General features: G+C 41.1%; 1 protein-coding gene across 1 annotated transcript in view; it reads right to left on the bottom strand.

Moving 5' to 3' along the window:
- LOC137182595 (basic helix-loop-helix ARNT-like protein 1) overlaps window positions 1-13,574 on the bottom strand; it is a 40,218-nt gene that overhangs the window by 5,577 nt on the left and 21,067 nt on the right. Inside the window, exons 13-19 of the mRNA XM_067588920.1 lie at window positions 5,377-5,623; window positions 3,624-3,730; window positions 3,322-3,472; window positions 3,155-3,234; window positions 2,929-3,037; window positions 1,864-1,957; window positions 22-115 (exon numbers count right to left, since the gene is read on the bottom strand). Coding sequence (XP_067445021.1) covers window positions 22-115; window positions 1,864-1,957; window positions 2,929-3,037; window positions 3,155-3,234; window positions 3,322-3,472; window positions 3,624-3,730; window positions 5,377-5,623 — 882 coding nt within the window. The remainder of the gene's footprint in view (window positions 1-21; window positions 116-1,863; window positions 1,958-2,928; window positions 3,038-3,154; window positions 3,235-3,321; window positions 3,473-3,623; window positions 3,731-5,376; window positions 5,624-13,574) is intronic.

Genomic DNA, 13,574 nt, shown 5'->3' with positions numbered 1-13,574 from the left:
TTTAGTGTGTGTTTGACTCACTCATGATGGACTGGTTGGAGTAGGGGTAGCCTACAGAATCAGGTCCAGGAATGATCCCTGTGCTCGGCAGCTCGGGTGTCCCTCCGTTTTGAATCTGAACAGACGTGACACACACACATATACACGGATCAGTTTACTGTGAGGACTGATCGGTTTCAGTCTGAGCTGAAAATGTTCCCGTTCGCTCCTCAAATGTCTTTATTTGTCAACAAAGAGCAGACACTGAAGGCTCATGGGAAAGAAGTGTTGCTGTCAGGCGTGAAGGAACCACAATCTATTTTATTTAAAATGATACTTTCAATGATTTAAGACTTTATTAATAGGACATAAAACAATAAATTAAAAGAAATAAAATACACAATACCTCAGATCATATATATGATTTGTGCAAATATATACACATGTAAAAATAGTCTAGTAGTGCAACTCTAAAAGCCTGAACTCATGACATACTGAAACAGGTGTATGTACTATGCAGAATATAGATATAGGAATGAATATGAGTAGTAATAATAAATCCAATAAACGTACATTTAAATATATAGCAGTGACATGTAAATACTGTATATGAGCCATATATAATGTAATAAGAATCTATTACTAGATAATACACATAATATAGATGATAGAAATAGAATATTTAACACGTTGCCTTGTGGGACTGTTAGTAGAGTGTAGTAAACATACAAACAGGTGACAAATTCAAGGAAAAATCTGAATAAATGAGTGGAGAAATATAACCATGCTTTGTGACATGTATAGGAATATTGAGCAGGCCCAGATGATTCTGATTTTGTATCAAGATGGCAAGAGGAAAATATCTAGATGACTTTGAAAGAGGGTTCATAGTTGGGGAACGATTGGCAGGAGCTTGGGTCACAAAGACTGTTTAACTGGCTGCTGTTTCAAGAAGAACATTGACTAAAGTGACATCTGCACTGCAGTGACATCAATAAACACCTACGGGAGATTTTGGACCGAGGTGTTAGACAGCATTCTACACCACCATCATCAAAACACCAAATGAGGGAATATCTTCTGGAAGACTTGTGTTCATCCCTCCAGTATAGTTTCATAGACTTGTAGAATCAAGGCTGAGGTACATTGTTCTGTCGGCATGTGGTGGCCCAACACCTTACTGACACACTTAATGATGGTTTGAGAACACTATATAGTGCATACATTTCACACGCACTGCAAGGTAAATAGGGAGTGATTATGAACAAAGCGTCAGTGTTAGAAGGCGTTTAATGTATGCGCTGTGTCTTCACAGGAAGCATTTCAGCTGCTTTTTCACTCGTCCATTTCACGCCTATGTGACAGAGCGGAAACACGCTTTGTTTTGTTTTTTTCAACTGTCTACACAAGTTGCATAACGGTTCACATTTCACTCGTTGCTTACTCATATAATCACAGACTGCAGTGTATTATTTTTAGGCTTTAAGTCTATTTTCTTTGGTTTTACATGCACAACTACAGTGATTGAGTGTTAGTCTCTGAGCGCTGCCAAAACACAAGTGACCTATACTCAGTACTGTGCCTGAACACATCCTGTGTGGACACAGATGGAGGACTGAAGCTACCGGTCTGCATCAACACTGATCATCACTTTCACCAGTTAAAATGACAACCTGATAATAGTAAAGTACTATATTAGTTGAATGAATAATGAAACTTGGCTGTTTGGTTATTTTGCTTTCTGCAAGCTGAAAAGTTTCAGATTCAATAAGTGGTTTTGACACTGGAGGTGGATTTGGTAAAATGCTATCAAACCTCAGACATGAACTGTGTGTGTGTGTGTGTGGTGTGTGGTGTGTGTGTGTGTGTGTGTGTGTGTGTTACCTTCTTGCCCCCTGGGGAGCAGGTGTCAGGTGGAGGGGTGCTGGTGATGTTCAGAGGGCTGGAACCACAGCTGGAGGGGGAAGAACCTCGGATCCTGATAAAGACAAACAGACAGATGGCTGCAGTGCTTCTGAAACGTGCTTCACATCTTCACATCTTACGGATTTCGTTTCCTTTTCATCAACGTGAACTAAAAACCTGCACTGAATCACAATTTTTCAATTCAAACTTGAAGAAGCTCTACAAATATCCAGATCTTAAGACATGTGACCTACATGCAACTTATTTTTAAGACTTGTACTGGAATGCGTCAGTGTTGCCATGACGATCCGGAGATATTCCACTGTTCTATTTTACAAGAACTTCTGGTCCTTCTATAGACCAAATAACTGTGACGTCACACTAACAACAACAGTCACTGCTGGGTAGACTGACTGATTTGAATTGCAGAGATGTGTGAAATCGGCAAACTTGTTTATTTCTGTTGTCATTTTCAGTCTTAACTGTAACGTTTAAAGACATATAGTAAAACACGGTGGTTCAACATATCTGATGTTTCTGCTCTGCTCATTTTAAGTTCTGTGTTACTTTGCTATGTCTTTGTTTTGTTTTGTGGAGATCAGCTGTAAAACCTGGAGCAGATTTTTGAGTTGTCTTTCTTTTATGTTTGTGAAACTGGATTGAACTGAACTGGTTTGGGGTTGTGCGGAAAACAAAACAGACTCTTTACCGAGTGGACTGAACTCTGAGACTGTGGGACAAGCTGTGATTGGTTCACTTGAACCAATCACACTGAAGCTGAAACTGCTGACACCTGTCATTCTGTAAAAATCAATACATGTCTCTTTAATTATTCAGCTGATAACAGAGCGGTGGTTGTAACGCAGTGAAGTCCTGCACGCTATATCAGGCTTTTCTTGTCAGACAAGCATGTACAGCTGAGCTCTGATACCATAATCATGCCTTAACATGTTTCTATGTCACTTCTATCACCATCATCTACACCTAAAAACGAGGCCACAGGGATTTTCCAGTAAAAGTTTTGAAGATTTCATCTGCTCTCACCTCTGGATCTCCATCACTTCCTCTGCAATCATGCGCCCGATTTTGCCGGCTCCCGCTCTCGTGCCACCGGGGATGCCAGGCACCGTCTGCAGCGCCCGCCGTCCTCCACCTATTGATCGACAGCAATCAGGAAAAGAAGAATTTAATCCTTGTGATGAATAAATAATTCACAGTGGGGGGATGACTGACAGTGGTTGTAGGTTTGAAGTTTTAAGTAGTGTTTTACCCTCTGAGGTGAGAACACTGTCCATACTCTGTGGTGAGGCGGCGGATTGAGGGTAGTCTGATCCCTCCATCATGGGACACCTGGAGACATGAACACACATGTGGAAATGTTCTCGTACTTCGCAGCCAAGCGTTTCTGTCATCCTGTGTTTGTTTCTTGGTACTTACGAGACGACAGTGTTGGTGGAGACGATGTACTCCACCTCCTTGGTCCAGGGGTTCATGAAGCTGAACCATCGGCTCCTCAGCGTGATGAAGGAGCCGTCTTTGATCTTGAATTTGTAACAGTTGGTGGTGATCTTCTCTCTCATCTGCAGCACTGCGGGCAGAGCGGTTAAATGGGGTAAATATATTATAAGCACACACAAAGCGTAGAGGCCTGACTCATTTATTACTGGCTTCATTCAATCGCCTCTCCATTAAGCTATCTTTTACTCCATTAAGTTATTTTTCAGTCCCTCAGCAGATACCTTGTCTGTGGCACTCTGCCAGGTGGCCGATGTCGTCCTGGTGGAAATACTCATAGAAGGAGGTTCCCAGCAGCTCCTGGGGCAGGTAGGCTAGGATGGCTGTGGCTCTGAAGGCAGGAAGCAAAGAGGTTTTCATTATGCTGATCTGAAGCAAAAACAACTTCTGTCATTCTGTTCTTTCTTCTTCTTTGACCAGTATTAAAACTAGAGCTAGATTGTCCAATATTAGGATGTGTTGACTTCAAAAGGTATACTATGTAGGATTTTCCTAAAAAAAACAATGTATTGACTCATACAAAAATAATCCCTCTTAATCATCACTGATGACCCACTAGAAGTGTGTGGTGGTGTATTTATCTACAGAGACTCTGCTCTCTGCTGGTATTTTTTTATTTTTCTATTATTTTGCTGTGTTTGGGATGTTTCTTGGTGTCATCTTTTGAGCGGTGAGTGTGTAGCCCCCAGCTAATAACAGCGTACAGGGTGTGAGGTCAGTAGTGTAGCAACCAGGTTACATGGTTGTGTTTTTCAAATAGTTGCAGATGCATTTTCTGTCATTTAATCTATTCATTGTTTCAGCTCTAGCACCTTTAACCTCCCTTTCAATACTTTTCCATCCAAGCAAACAGCAGCATCAGTTTAACCAGGCTTTATGTCTACATTATGTCTACATTATGTCTGTGTAGGCTACACTACACATTGGCTGGCCCTACTGGCTTGATAGGCAGTTTTATCTGAATGTCCAATAGTCCAACCACCATCCTTGTTTATCTAGTTCCACTAGCCTTATAAATAGCCAATAATTAGCAACCCTGCTGTTATGAGAAACTGTTCCATGCATGAATCATGTGCTTTGACCTGTCATACCAAAGAAAAAAAGAATACTTAATGCTAACAAATACATCTATATTTGTAGATTTTAGATTGTAGATTCATAAAATCAGTTTGTGTAAAGATAAATTTGGGTTTGTATCAAAAAGACCTGTTGAGACAATGTTTCTCCAATCAAGTATGCAAAATAATTTCTCTTTATGAGGACACTGTCATTTAGACATCTTTGAATTTTTCTCTTTACTCTGATGTTAAGATCTGCTTGTAAAAAAGCTGCTCTATTGCTTGATTTTATAAAAAGATTCTCTTATTTGCATTTTGCACTGAAGCCTTTTAGAATATTTTTAACAAGAGTGAAACCTGAAAGCAGAAGGAATACCTGTTAATAAGGACAGTCACACAATTTGTACACTCACAGTACGTTTTCATTCCATCAAGAGGAAGGACAGATGATGGATCAACTAGTTTCTGTTCGTGACTTTTGCCTGAATGTGTCAGTGGTGATTTTTTATTAATATTTCAAGACATGCTCACTGGACTTTTTTGAGAGTTTTAGATTTGAGTCAAATGTGTCTCAAACGTGTCAGAGACGAGAAGCAGTGGTGGTTTTCAATGTCAATGAATGTACTCAATGTACTCATAAATAAAGCCAGATCCACTTGTGGCAACTCTATTCATGCACTTTCAAAAGATCACTTTGGAACATTTTGGACATTTTTGAACAACCTTACACACTACAGATTTCACTATGACAAAAGAGGTAAATCAAGGTTTTTGTGGTTTACAACATCTGCTTAGTGCCCGGCACATATTGAAATGTATATTCCTGTCAGATAAATCAAGGTGGATAAGGTCAAACGAAGTACAGAAGAAGATCGTTCTGACCTAGGATAAACCCCTGCTGAATGCTTCTGTGTCTCACCTCTGGTCAACGAAGACGAATTTGCCGTCAATGGCGTGCCGGGAGACGTACTCTGTGGGCTTCACCCTGATGTCTGCCATGCTGGGCTGGGGGACGATGTGCGGGTGCAGCCGGCCGATGGCCACCAGGCAGCTCAGGTTGCAGCCCTCGTTGTCGGGCTCGTTGTCCTCATCGAGACCCATCTTGGTGGGCGGCCAGCTCTTCAGGTAGCCTGTACTGTGGATGGTGCAGAAGCTCTTACGATCCGCTGTAATGAGAGGACAAGAGGTAGAGAGAGAGAAAGAGAGAGAGAGAGAGTGTGAGTTTGTTAGAGGTTATAAATGGAAATAAACAAGGACCATCTTAGTGGGACGCCATCCCGTGCTGTGAGGATGATGGGAGATGCTTACAGTTCAATGAACTGAATCTGACAGAGGTTATAGGTAGACATTAGATTACAAAACCAGCTCTGATTAATTTATCACATACTGTTGCAAAAAAGGAATTAAGAGGCCACAATTAAGAGTTGTAAAGCTGTCTGGAGATTAATTTAATTTTACAGTCAATAAAATCCTGACTGAACCCAACCAAGGAAGTTATAAAACTATAAATAAATAACTATAAATGGGGACAGATGTCGGGGACTATAAAGGACAGATGTGATAAAAACATTCTTTGAAAACTGGGACTGTATATTCATTTTCATGAAATGTATGTGAACAGTGTATGTAATATAAAATGAAATGAAAAACACTAACATACTGGCCCATTCAGATCCTCTGGTCAAAATACATAATATATGTAATTGACTTTATATTTGTGTGCCTGCTATATTTTCCAAAACTGATTTGACATATCACTGTATGTAAAGAAATACTACAGTCTCATTTAACTGCCTCATTGTTTTAGACATTAATACTGTTCAAGACCTTAAATATACACCATTTGATACTAAAAGATATTTTAAAGCTGCACTAATTAATATTCTATATAAACAATGGAAAGTTAGTCGTCATGGTGACAAACCCACAGAGAATCCTCACCCGACTCTGCAGTTCTACTGAGCTTTCTGGAGCAGTTTAGCTTCTTTCAGCTCATTGTTTTGGTTTTATGCCCAGCGACTTTGCTGTTTTGGTTCAGTCTCACCATTCTCATCAGCGCTGTTTCCAGGAACTGTGGTTTTCAGTGAAAAAGCTCTGATAAAGCCACTGTACGCTTCCTGCCCAGCAGACAAAGCTAGAGACTAGATGGTGAACATAGTGGAGCATTTAGCAGCTAAAGAGAAGGTTTTACCTTTAGGAGTTAGTGCAAACCAAAACAGAGCTATAAGGAGAGTAAATATTGGACCTAAAATTGGTCGGATCAACAGAAACACAACTGAATGAATTCTAGCGTTGCTCTGTTTGTTGGATGTGTTAGGTTAAAGGTAAGTTTGCAAAAACAACTTTTTGTAATATGTCAGTATTGTGTTTACAGCTTGTTGTGATGCCCCCAAGTAGCCAAAAGAAGAAGAGAAAAATGTATACAGCTTTAAGGATTTCTGAATATCCCATAAAATAGCTGTCATGAATACCCTACGAAACTGAAACATACCTTTAAATTAAACTCTCACAATTAGGTTTATTTGCTTATCGAGACTACGATATTCTAAGCAAATATAAGAAGAGCAGCCAATGAGGAGTGTAGCTACCACACAACATGACTGAACTCTATTGTGAAACACAAAGCATAACATCAGAGGGTGAATAAAGTTTGTCGGTATAAAATATTCAGCTAAACACTAAAAAATTCAACATGAATGGTGATGCAGCCAATCTGGGTTGCGTGACTGTGCTTGAATGGCCTGCAAATGTTCCTCTGAGTATAAAGACGCTCCGTTTACACTCCAGTTCCCCCCATCAGCAACTAAGCAGCAGGACAATATGCAGCCAGCCATATGTTTCATCTGCTCTCAGGCCACTGCAGCACTGATGACGTCATGAGCTGGACAGAAAGCGGAAGTGCTCTAGGAAAGGCTTCTTCAAGTGTGACAAGATAAGTGTTTGTTTTGGTAAATGCGGGTTCCGGTGTCTAACACAATGAATTCATGTTGATTTGAATAATCTAAGATCTTGTTGTACAGCTCAACTTACACTTCGGTAGTGTATAAACTGACAGCAAAAGTTATAAAACATATATATAATAGTATTATAAAACAATACAATGATGCAGAACAGGAAAGCCATTTGACATTATGTCTGTTTCCTGTTCTTTAATTAATTCAGAACTCCCTGTCTGTCACAATTTGCCAGGACAGTGAGTAAACGCATTAAGAGCGACTAAAACCCTGTTTGTGTTCCATCTAGAACTTAAATTTTTAATCTTCCTGCACATTGTCCCAACCCCAAATCATTACTGCTGAAATCCTTATGTGCAAAGTTTACTCAGGGTGCTTTCACACCAGACCTTGGTGGTTTGGTTCAATCAAACACCGATGCAAACTAAATCTGGAACTGGGGATGTCAGTTTCGATTAATTTTGCTTTCGATAGACCGACACCCATTAACCAGTAACTAACTGGTTCATTTTTAAGAAGCGTTGTGATATAGCTTTCGTTTGTGAGAGCTGTCCAGCAGTCGGTGGTGAGAGCTAGCTTCTCTGCCCTGGTTAGCTTGACTTTTAGCTCATCCTTCTTTTCCTCAAAGTGTTTTCAATGCGTTTAGTCACAGTAGATCTCAATGGCATAACGTACTCGGTACAGCATAGTGCTAGTACTGAATTGGCCTGCATATAAGCCGACCTTGATTATAAGACGACCCCTCACCCCCCTTTTCTAATAACTGTTTCTGGAAAAATAAGGTTACTTTTTGAATATAACTTACATCATAGTACAGTCACATATTCACACACTCTGATACCAGGGTCTTTGAAGCAGTCAAAAATTATTTTCTCTGGCAGTTAGCATTTATAAGACTGGCTGTTTGTCTTTTTGAACTGCTTATCATCTGTGACAGAGGTATTTGGCAGCTTGACATATTCCCTTTCTGCAGTAGAGATGTCTTTGGACTCGTTTTCACTCGTCATCAATTCATTTCATCTGTGGCAGAAAAATACGTTACATGAACCTTCAGAAACTGCAGGTTAAACTGGACTAACAAAACACTTTTGGCTGACTGACTCCAACACACTCTCTATAAACAGACTTTAAGATACTCACTAGCCTAGCAACATCAATGCTACAAACAACCCATAATGCAACACTCTGTGTAGGAGTCGGTTTTACACCAGTACTTCATCCACTCAAAAAGAAGATCTGATGTCATGAACAAGAAATTGTCTTGCCGTTAGTGGAGTGTTATGCAGTTAATCATTGACATCCTTAACTGGAACCTTTAAATGTTTGTTTCTCAAATGATTAAATGATTATCAGTCAGAATAGTCGCCAATTCATTTTCTGTTGATCAGCTTATCGATTAACTTTTCTTAACACTGTTCTGAGTTTTACTAAAATCTTACCTCTACCTTTTAATATCCCAGCCTTGTCTTAGCACAATTTCTGTGGTAAGAAGTGCAACTGAGTCAAAACATCTAAAAGCATTCATCTTAACAGATTAACAGCAGGGTATGTCGAGCAGCTCCCCGTTTCTACAACATGCATTTTTATGTCTTTAATGGACCTGTTTGGTTAGATAAATACATGCACTGAAGGAGGCCAACTTCCACGGTTGTGTAATGGAGATGCTCTCATGCTCACTGAGGTGTGATTCCTGGTTTTAACAAGGATGTGGCCTTAAAAATAGAAAATAAGGGATACCAGGACAACAGGACTTTTGCTTTCTTTTGCTTTCATAAGAGGGCGGCTGAGGGCATGAAAAAAAAACTGTGTCTTAAGTATGTGAGGTGAAGGACTGAAGGAAGGAAAGAGCCCTTAACTGGGTCTACTAGAGGGGAGAGAGAGAGAGAGAGAGAGAGAGAGAGAGAGAGAGAGAGAGAGAGAGAGAGAGAGAGAGAGAGAGAGAGAGAGAGAGAGAGAGAGAGAGAGAGAAGAGAGAGAGAGAGAGAGAGAGAGAGAGAGAGAGAGAGAGAGAGAGAGAGAGAGAGAGAGAGAGAGAGAGAGAGAGAGAGAGAGAGAGAGAGAGAGAGAGAGAGAGAGAGTTCCCATTGAGAGTAGCTGCATCAAAAAATGAGCTCCTCATAATACTTCAACTTTTGATGAAGGAACTGCAACAAAATACAGAAATAATTTGATAAATAGTGTCTAAAGGTACATGGAAGATACTGGTAAAATGACATCTCTAAACCTCAAGATTTTGAAGAGAAAAGTCAGAAGGAAACCTACAAGCTAAAGCTAGCTGACCAACTGACAGCTTGGATCTGCCTCAGTGGACCTCTCTTAACAACTGGAATAAGTCTAAAGAAAGACTTTACATTTTCATGCCTATCTAAATTAATACATCTTTCAACGTATTAATAAAGTTAAGAGCTAAAGTAAAGAGCTAGCTAGTGGTGACAGTTGGTAGCATCAGTCGCCGTGGAGACCACCACACACACAGCAGAGTGCAAAGAAATGGAATATCCTGCTAAGTGTAAAAGTGTGTAGGGCAAGAAGAAACACAAAGAAAAGACCCTACAAGAAAACCTTGAGTGTCCGTATGCAGATTACATCCTCCTCAACGGTAAGAGAATTAAAAACAACCTGATCTTCCACACCAAACATACAGAGTTGTGGACAAATGCTGTGTGTAGTAACTACCAGCACACCTTCAAAGAGGGAATTGGCCCCGGTGGCAGAGTGACCATCTGTCAGGATGAGACTCTGGTCACTGTGAACCCTATGTTGACCCCAACTTGTCATAAAACCAAAGGAACGTTGCTGCTCCAGGGAAACCAGACCAGTCTCAACTTGTTTTAGAGGATGTTTCACCAGATGAAAACAGAAGTGGACAGGAAAAGATCTAGCACAGCAATAGACCCAGAAGATACCACCGACCCAGCAGAAATAGAGGAGTCAGAACAAGAGGAGGAGAAAGAACCACCAGAGAAGAAAGACCCTGACTGCATCGGAGAGCTGATACTGACCAGGCTCACAGAACTCAACAACATCCAGCAACTGAGAGTAGAGCTCCAGCAGATGAAAGAAGACTGTCAAAAGAGAAATGATGACCTCAGACAGACCACCTACGCCCTCCAGAAGGAGAACAGGAGAACACCAGTCTGTGGGCCCGGGTGCGCCCCTGCACTCCTCTCTGCCATCCCTCAGCCCATATCGCTCACAGACACAGCTCTCTACCCTGTCCCTGCCCCTGACCCCTCAGCCTTGGCTTGAGATGGCCCCAAACCCTTTCCCACAGCCACTCTCCCAGACACAGACCTGCTCCCAGCTGGCCAGGCTGACCTCTCCTCTACACCTTCACTCACTGTACCAGCCAAGCCAGAGCCACAATTGGTGCTACTGATGGGGTCCAATGGGAGGTATGTGGAGCCCAGACGCCTCTTCCCTGGCCAACATGTTGTGTCCAAGCGCCACAGGAACACTTGGACATGTGTTAGAGCTGCTACAATGAGACTCCCTTGGCTGTCCCCAGATCATCATTATCCACACAGGCACAAACAACCTGCTCTCCTTGTGCCGAGACACAGCCCAGGCAGTCACTAAGGTGGCAGAGAAATCCTGCAGAGTGTTTCCAGAGTCACAGTTGGTGATCTCCACCCTCCTGCCCCGCACCTCATGTCATACATCACATTAACATCGAGATCACTCAGAACTGCTCCACCCTCCCCAACATTCACCTGGTACACCACACCACCATCAGCACCTGGCACTTGTATGACGGGCTGCACCTCGACAGAGATGGAGTCAGAGTGTTCGCCAAAATATTCAAGGATGTCGCCCTCAGAAGAAGCCCCAACTCTACCTCCACAGCAGGCTGCTACAGGACCTCCAGACACCCAAGAAACACACCATCACAGGCCAGCCATTGTCAACCTGCTGCACCTCGCTGCCCCCAACAACAGCCTCCAGCCCCCCTCCCTCAACAGTAGATGACCTATGCTACTGCTTCTAAAGGTCACCTGTATGAGTTTAGTTAAAATAAGCTGTTGGAATATGAAAGGTCTTTACTCCTCCGTCTTTGGTCTGAAGAGTAAAACTTCTGATTTTGTAAGTAGTATAAATAGTAAGTTAACATCCCCCCACCTGAGTCCCCTTACTTGTCTGAAGACATATTGCCCTGCTCTGAGTCAGAGATATGTCATTACCAGGGGCAGGGAAATATAATAATCTGTGGTGATTTTAATGCCCGCACTGGTACACAATTCTGAAGTCACCATTATTCAAGGAGACAGTTTTATCACCCAGCAAGCTCCAACTAATCACCTACATCTGTCTCCTAGAAACAACTTTGACACTGTGATCAACAGGGATGGGAGGGAGCTAAACTCTGCAGAAGCCTCATTCTCTACATTGTCAACAGTCGGGTAAGAGGGGACTCTATTGGGAAGGTTCACTTATTGTTCAACTCTTGGCAACACCGCTATAGATTATATAATCACAGACATGGACCCCTTCTCTTTCATTGCATTCACAGTCAAGCCCCAAACCCCTTTATCAGACCCCAACCAAATCACCCTCTTCCTCAAACACAACAATATCACACACACAAAAACTAGCAAGCTGTTCAACATACCCGGACATATAGATGGGCCCCAGACAGCACTGAGCAATACCAAGAGACAAGCAATAGTGAAGAGTTTAAATTATTACTAGAAGAGTTTATGGAATAGCCCTACCCTCCCAGTGCTGAAGCCATATGTGAGTCTCTCCAAAATACAAATTATATCTTCAAGAGGACAGCAAAAAACAAAAAAGAACCACTGGTTTGACAAAGAGTGTCAAAATCTAAAAAATCAAGTTAGAAAATGATCTAACCTGAAACACAAAGACCTTAGAAACAATCATATAGCCTTCAGTATTGTGAAACACTTATGACATAAAAGACGTACAATTAGAACCATAAAGAAAAACCATATTCAGAAACAATTATGCCTACTTGAAGAGAATATAGAATCTAAGTCCTTCTGGGCTTTCCTCAGTCTGAGTCTTATTTGGGGCAGATCCATCAAGAACTGACTTAGAAACCAAACAAATACTTGAAAAACTACAAAATATGGAATTGATAATCAAAGACAACCAAAACCCCCTAGATTTCCCCATTACTATGAACGATCTGAAAACAAAATTGAATACCCTAAAAAGCAAAAAAGCATGCAAGCCAGATGGAATACTAAATGACATGCTGAAATACAGCACAAAAAAATCCAATTGGCTATTCTAAAATTATTCAATCCAATTCTGAGTGTGAAAAAATTGTGCAAAAACATTCTTAGAGTTCACAGACACATAGCCAATAATGCATGCAGGGCAGAACTTGACCAATACCCTTTAATAATTAAAATTCAAAAGCGAGCCATCCAATTTTATAAAGACCTCAAATCTAGCGACCCTCACTCTTACCAGCACAAAGCCCTTCAGTGCCAAGAGTTAAACAAAGATAAGAGTCTCCTCTGCCAGCTGGTCCTGAAGCTCTGCCCACACACACACCAGGGCACCAAACAATCTGACCCAACCAAATCATCTCAAAATTATATCAAATATTGGAACGAAACCACCAAATCACAAAGTTCATTAGAATTCTATTTGACCCTAAACAGAGAGTATATAGTAGCAGAGTACATGACCACTATGATAGAAAACTAAGGAAAATGTGGACAATGTACAGACTGAGTGGATACAGCCTGGGCATAGAAACATGCCATCACAGGCAGAACAGACTACCCAGGGAGGCCAGGCTGTGTTCACTTTGTCATAAAAGATAGGCTGAGATAGAATCTCACTTCCTACTACACTGTGAGAATTATAAAGATTTGAGAGTGGTTTTCTTTGAAAAATAAATAATATGTTTCCTGAGTTTATCCATCTCCCAGATCCTCAGAAACTGCCCCATCTATGTGGGGAGAAAAGTCAGTGTGCAGTATTAGCTGTTGTTGTCATACACTAAGAGAAACAAGCTCTGTAGTAAATGTTTCTCAGTGATGACATCTGTAAAAGTATAACAGCTACCCATGTTATTCTACCTATTAGACTCATTCCCTCCATACATTAAGGATAACTTTTCTGTCCTGTATGGTCATGAGTTGAACGCCTTTGATATTTACAAATTTTATATTTATGGCTAATCATC

Source organism: Thunnus thynnus, chromosome 5, assembly GCF_963924715.1.
Source record: "Thunnus thynnus chromosome 5, fThuThy2.1, whole genome shotgun sequence".
Classification (NCBI taxonomy): domain Eukaryota; kingdom Metazoa; phylum Chordata; class Actinopteri; order Scombriformes; family Scombridae; genus Thunnus; species Thunnus thynnus.
Note: the sequence above shows the minus strand (reverse complement) of the source record. Positions and strands in the feature narration are given on the sequence as shown.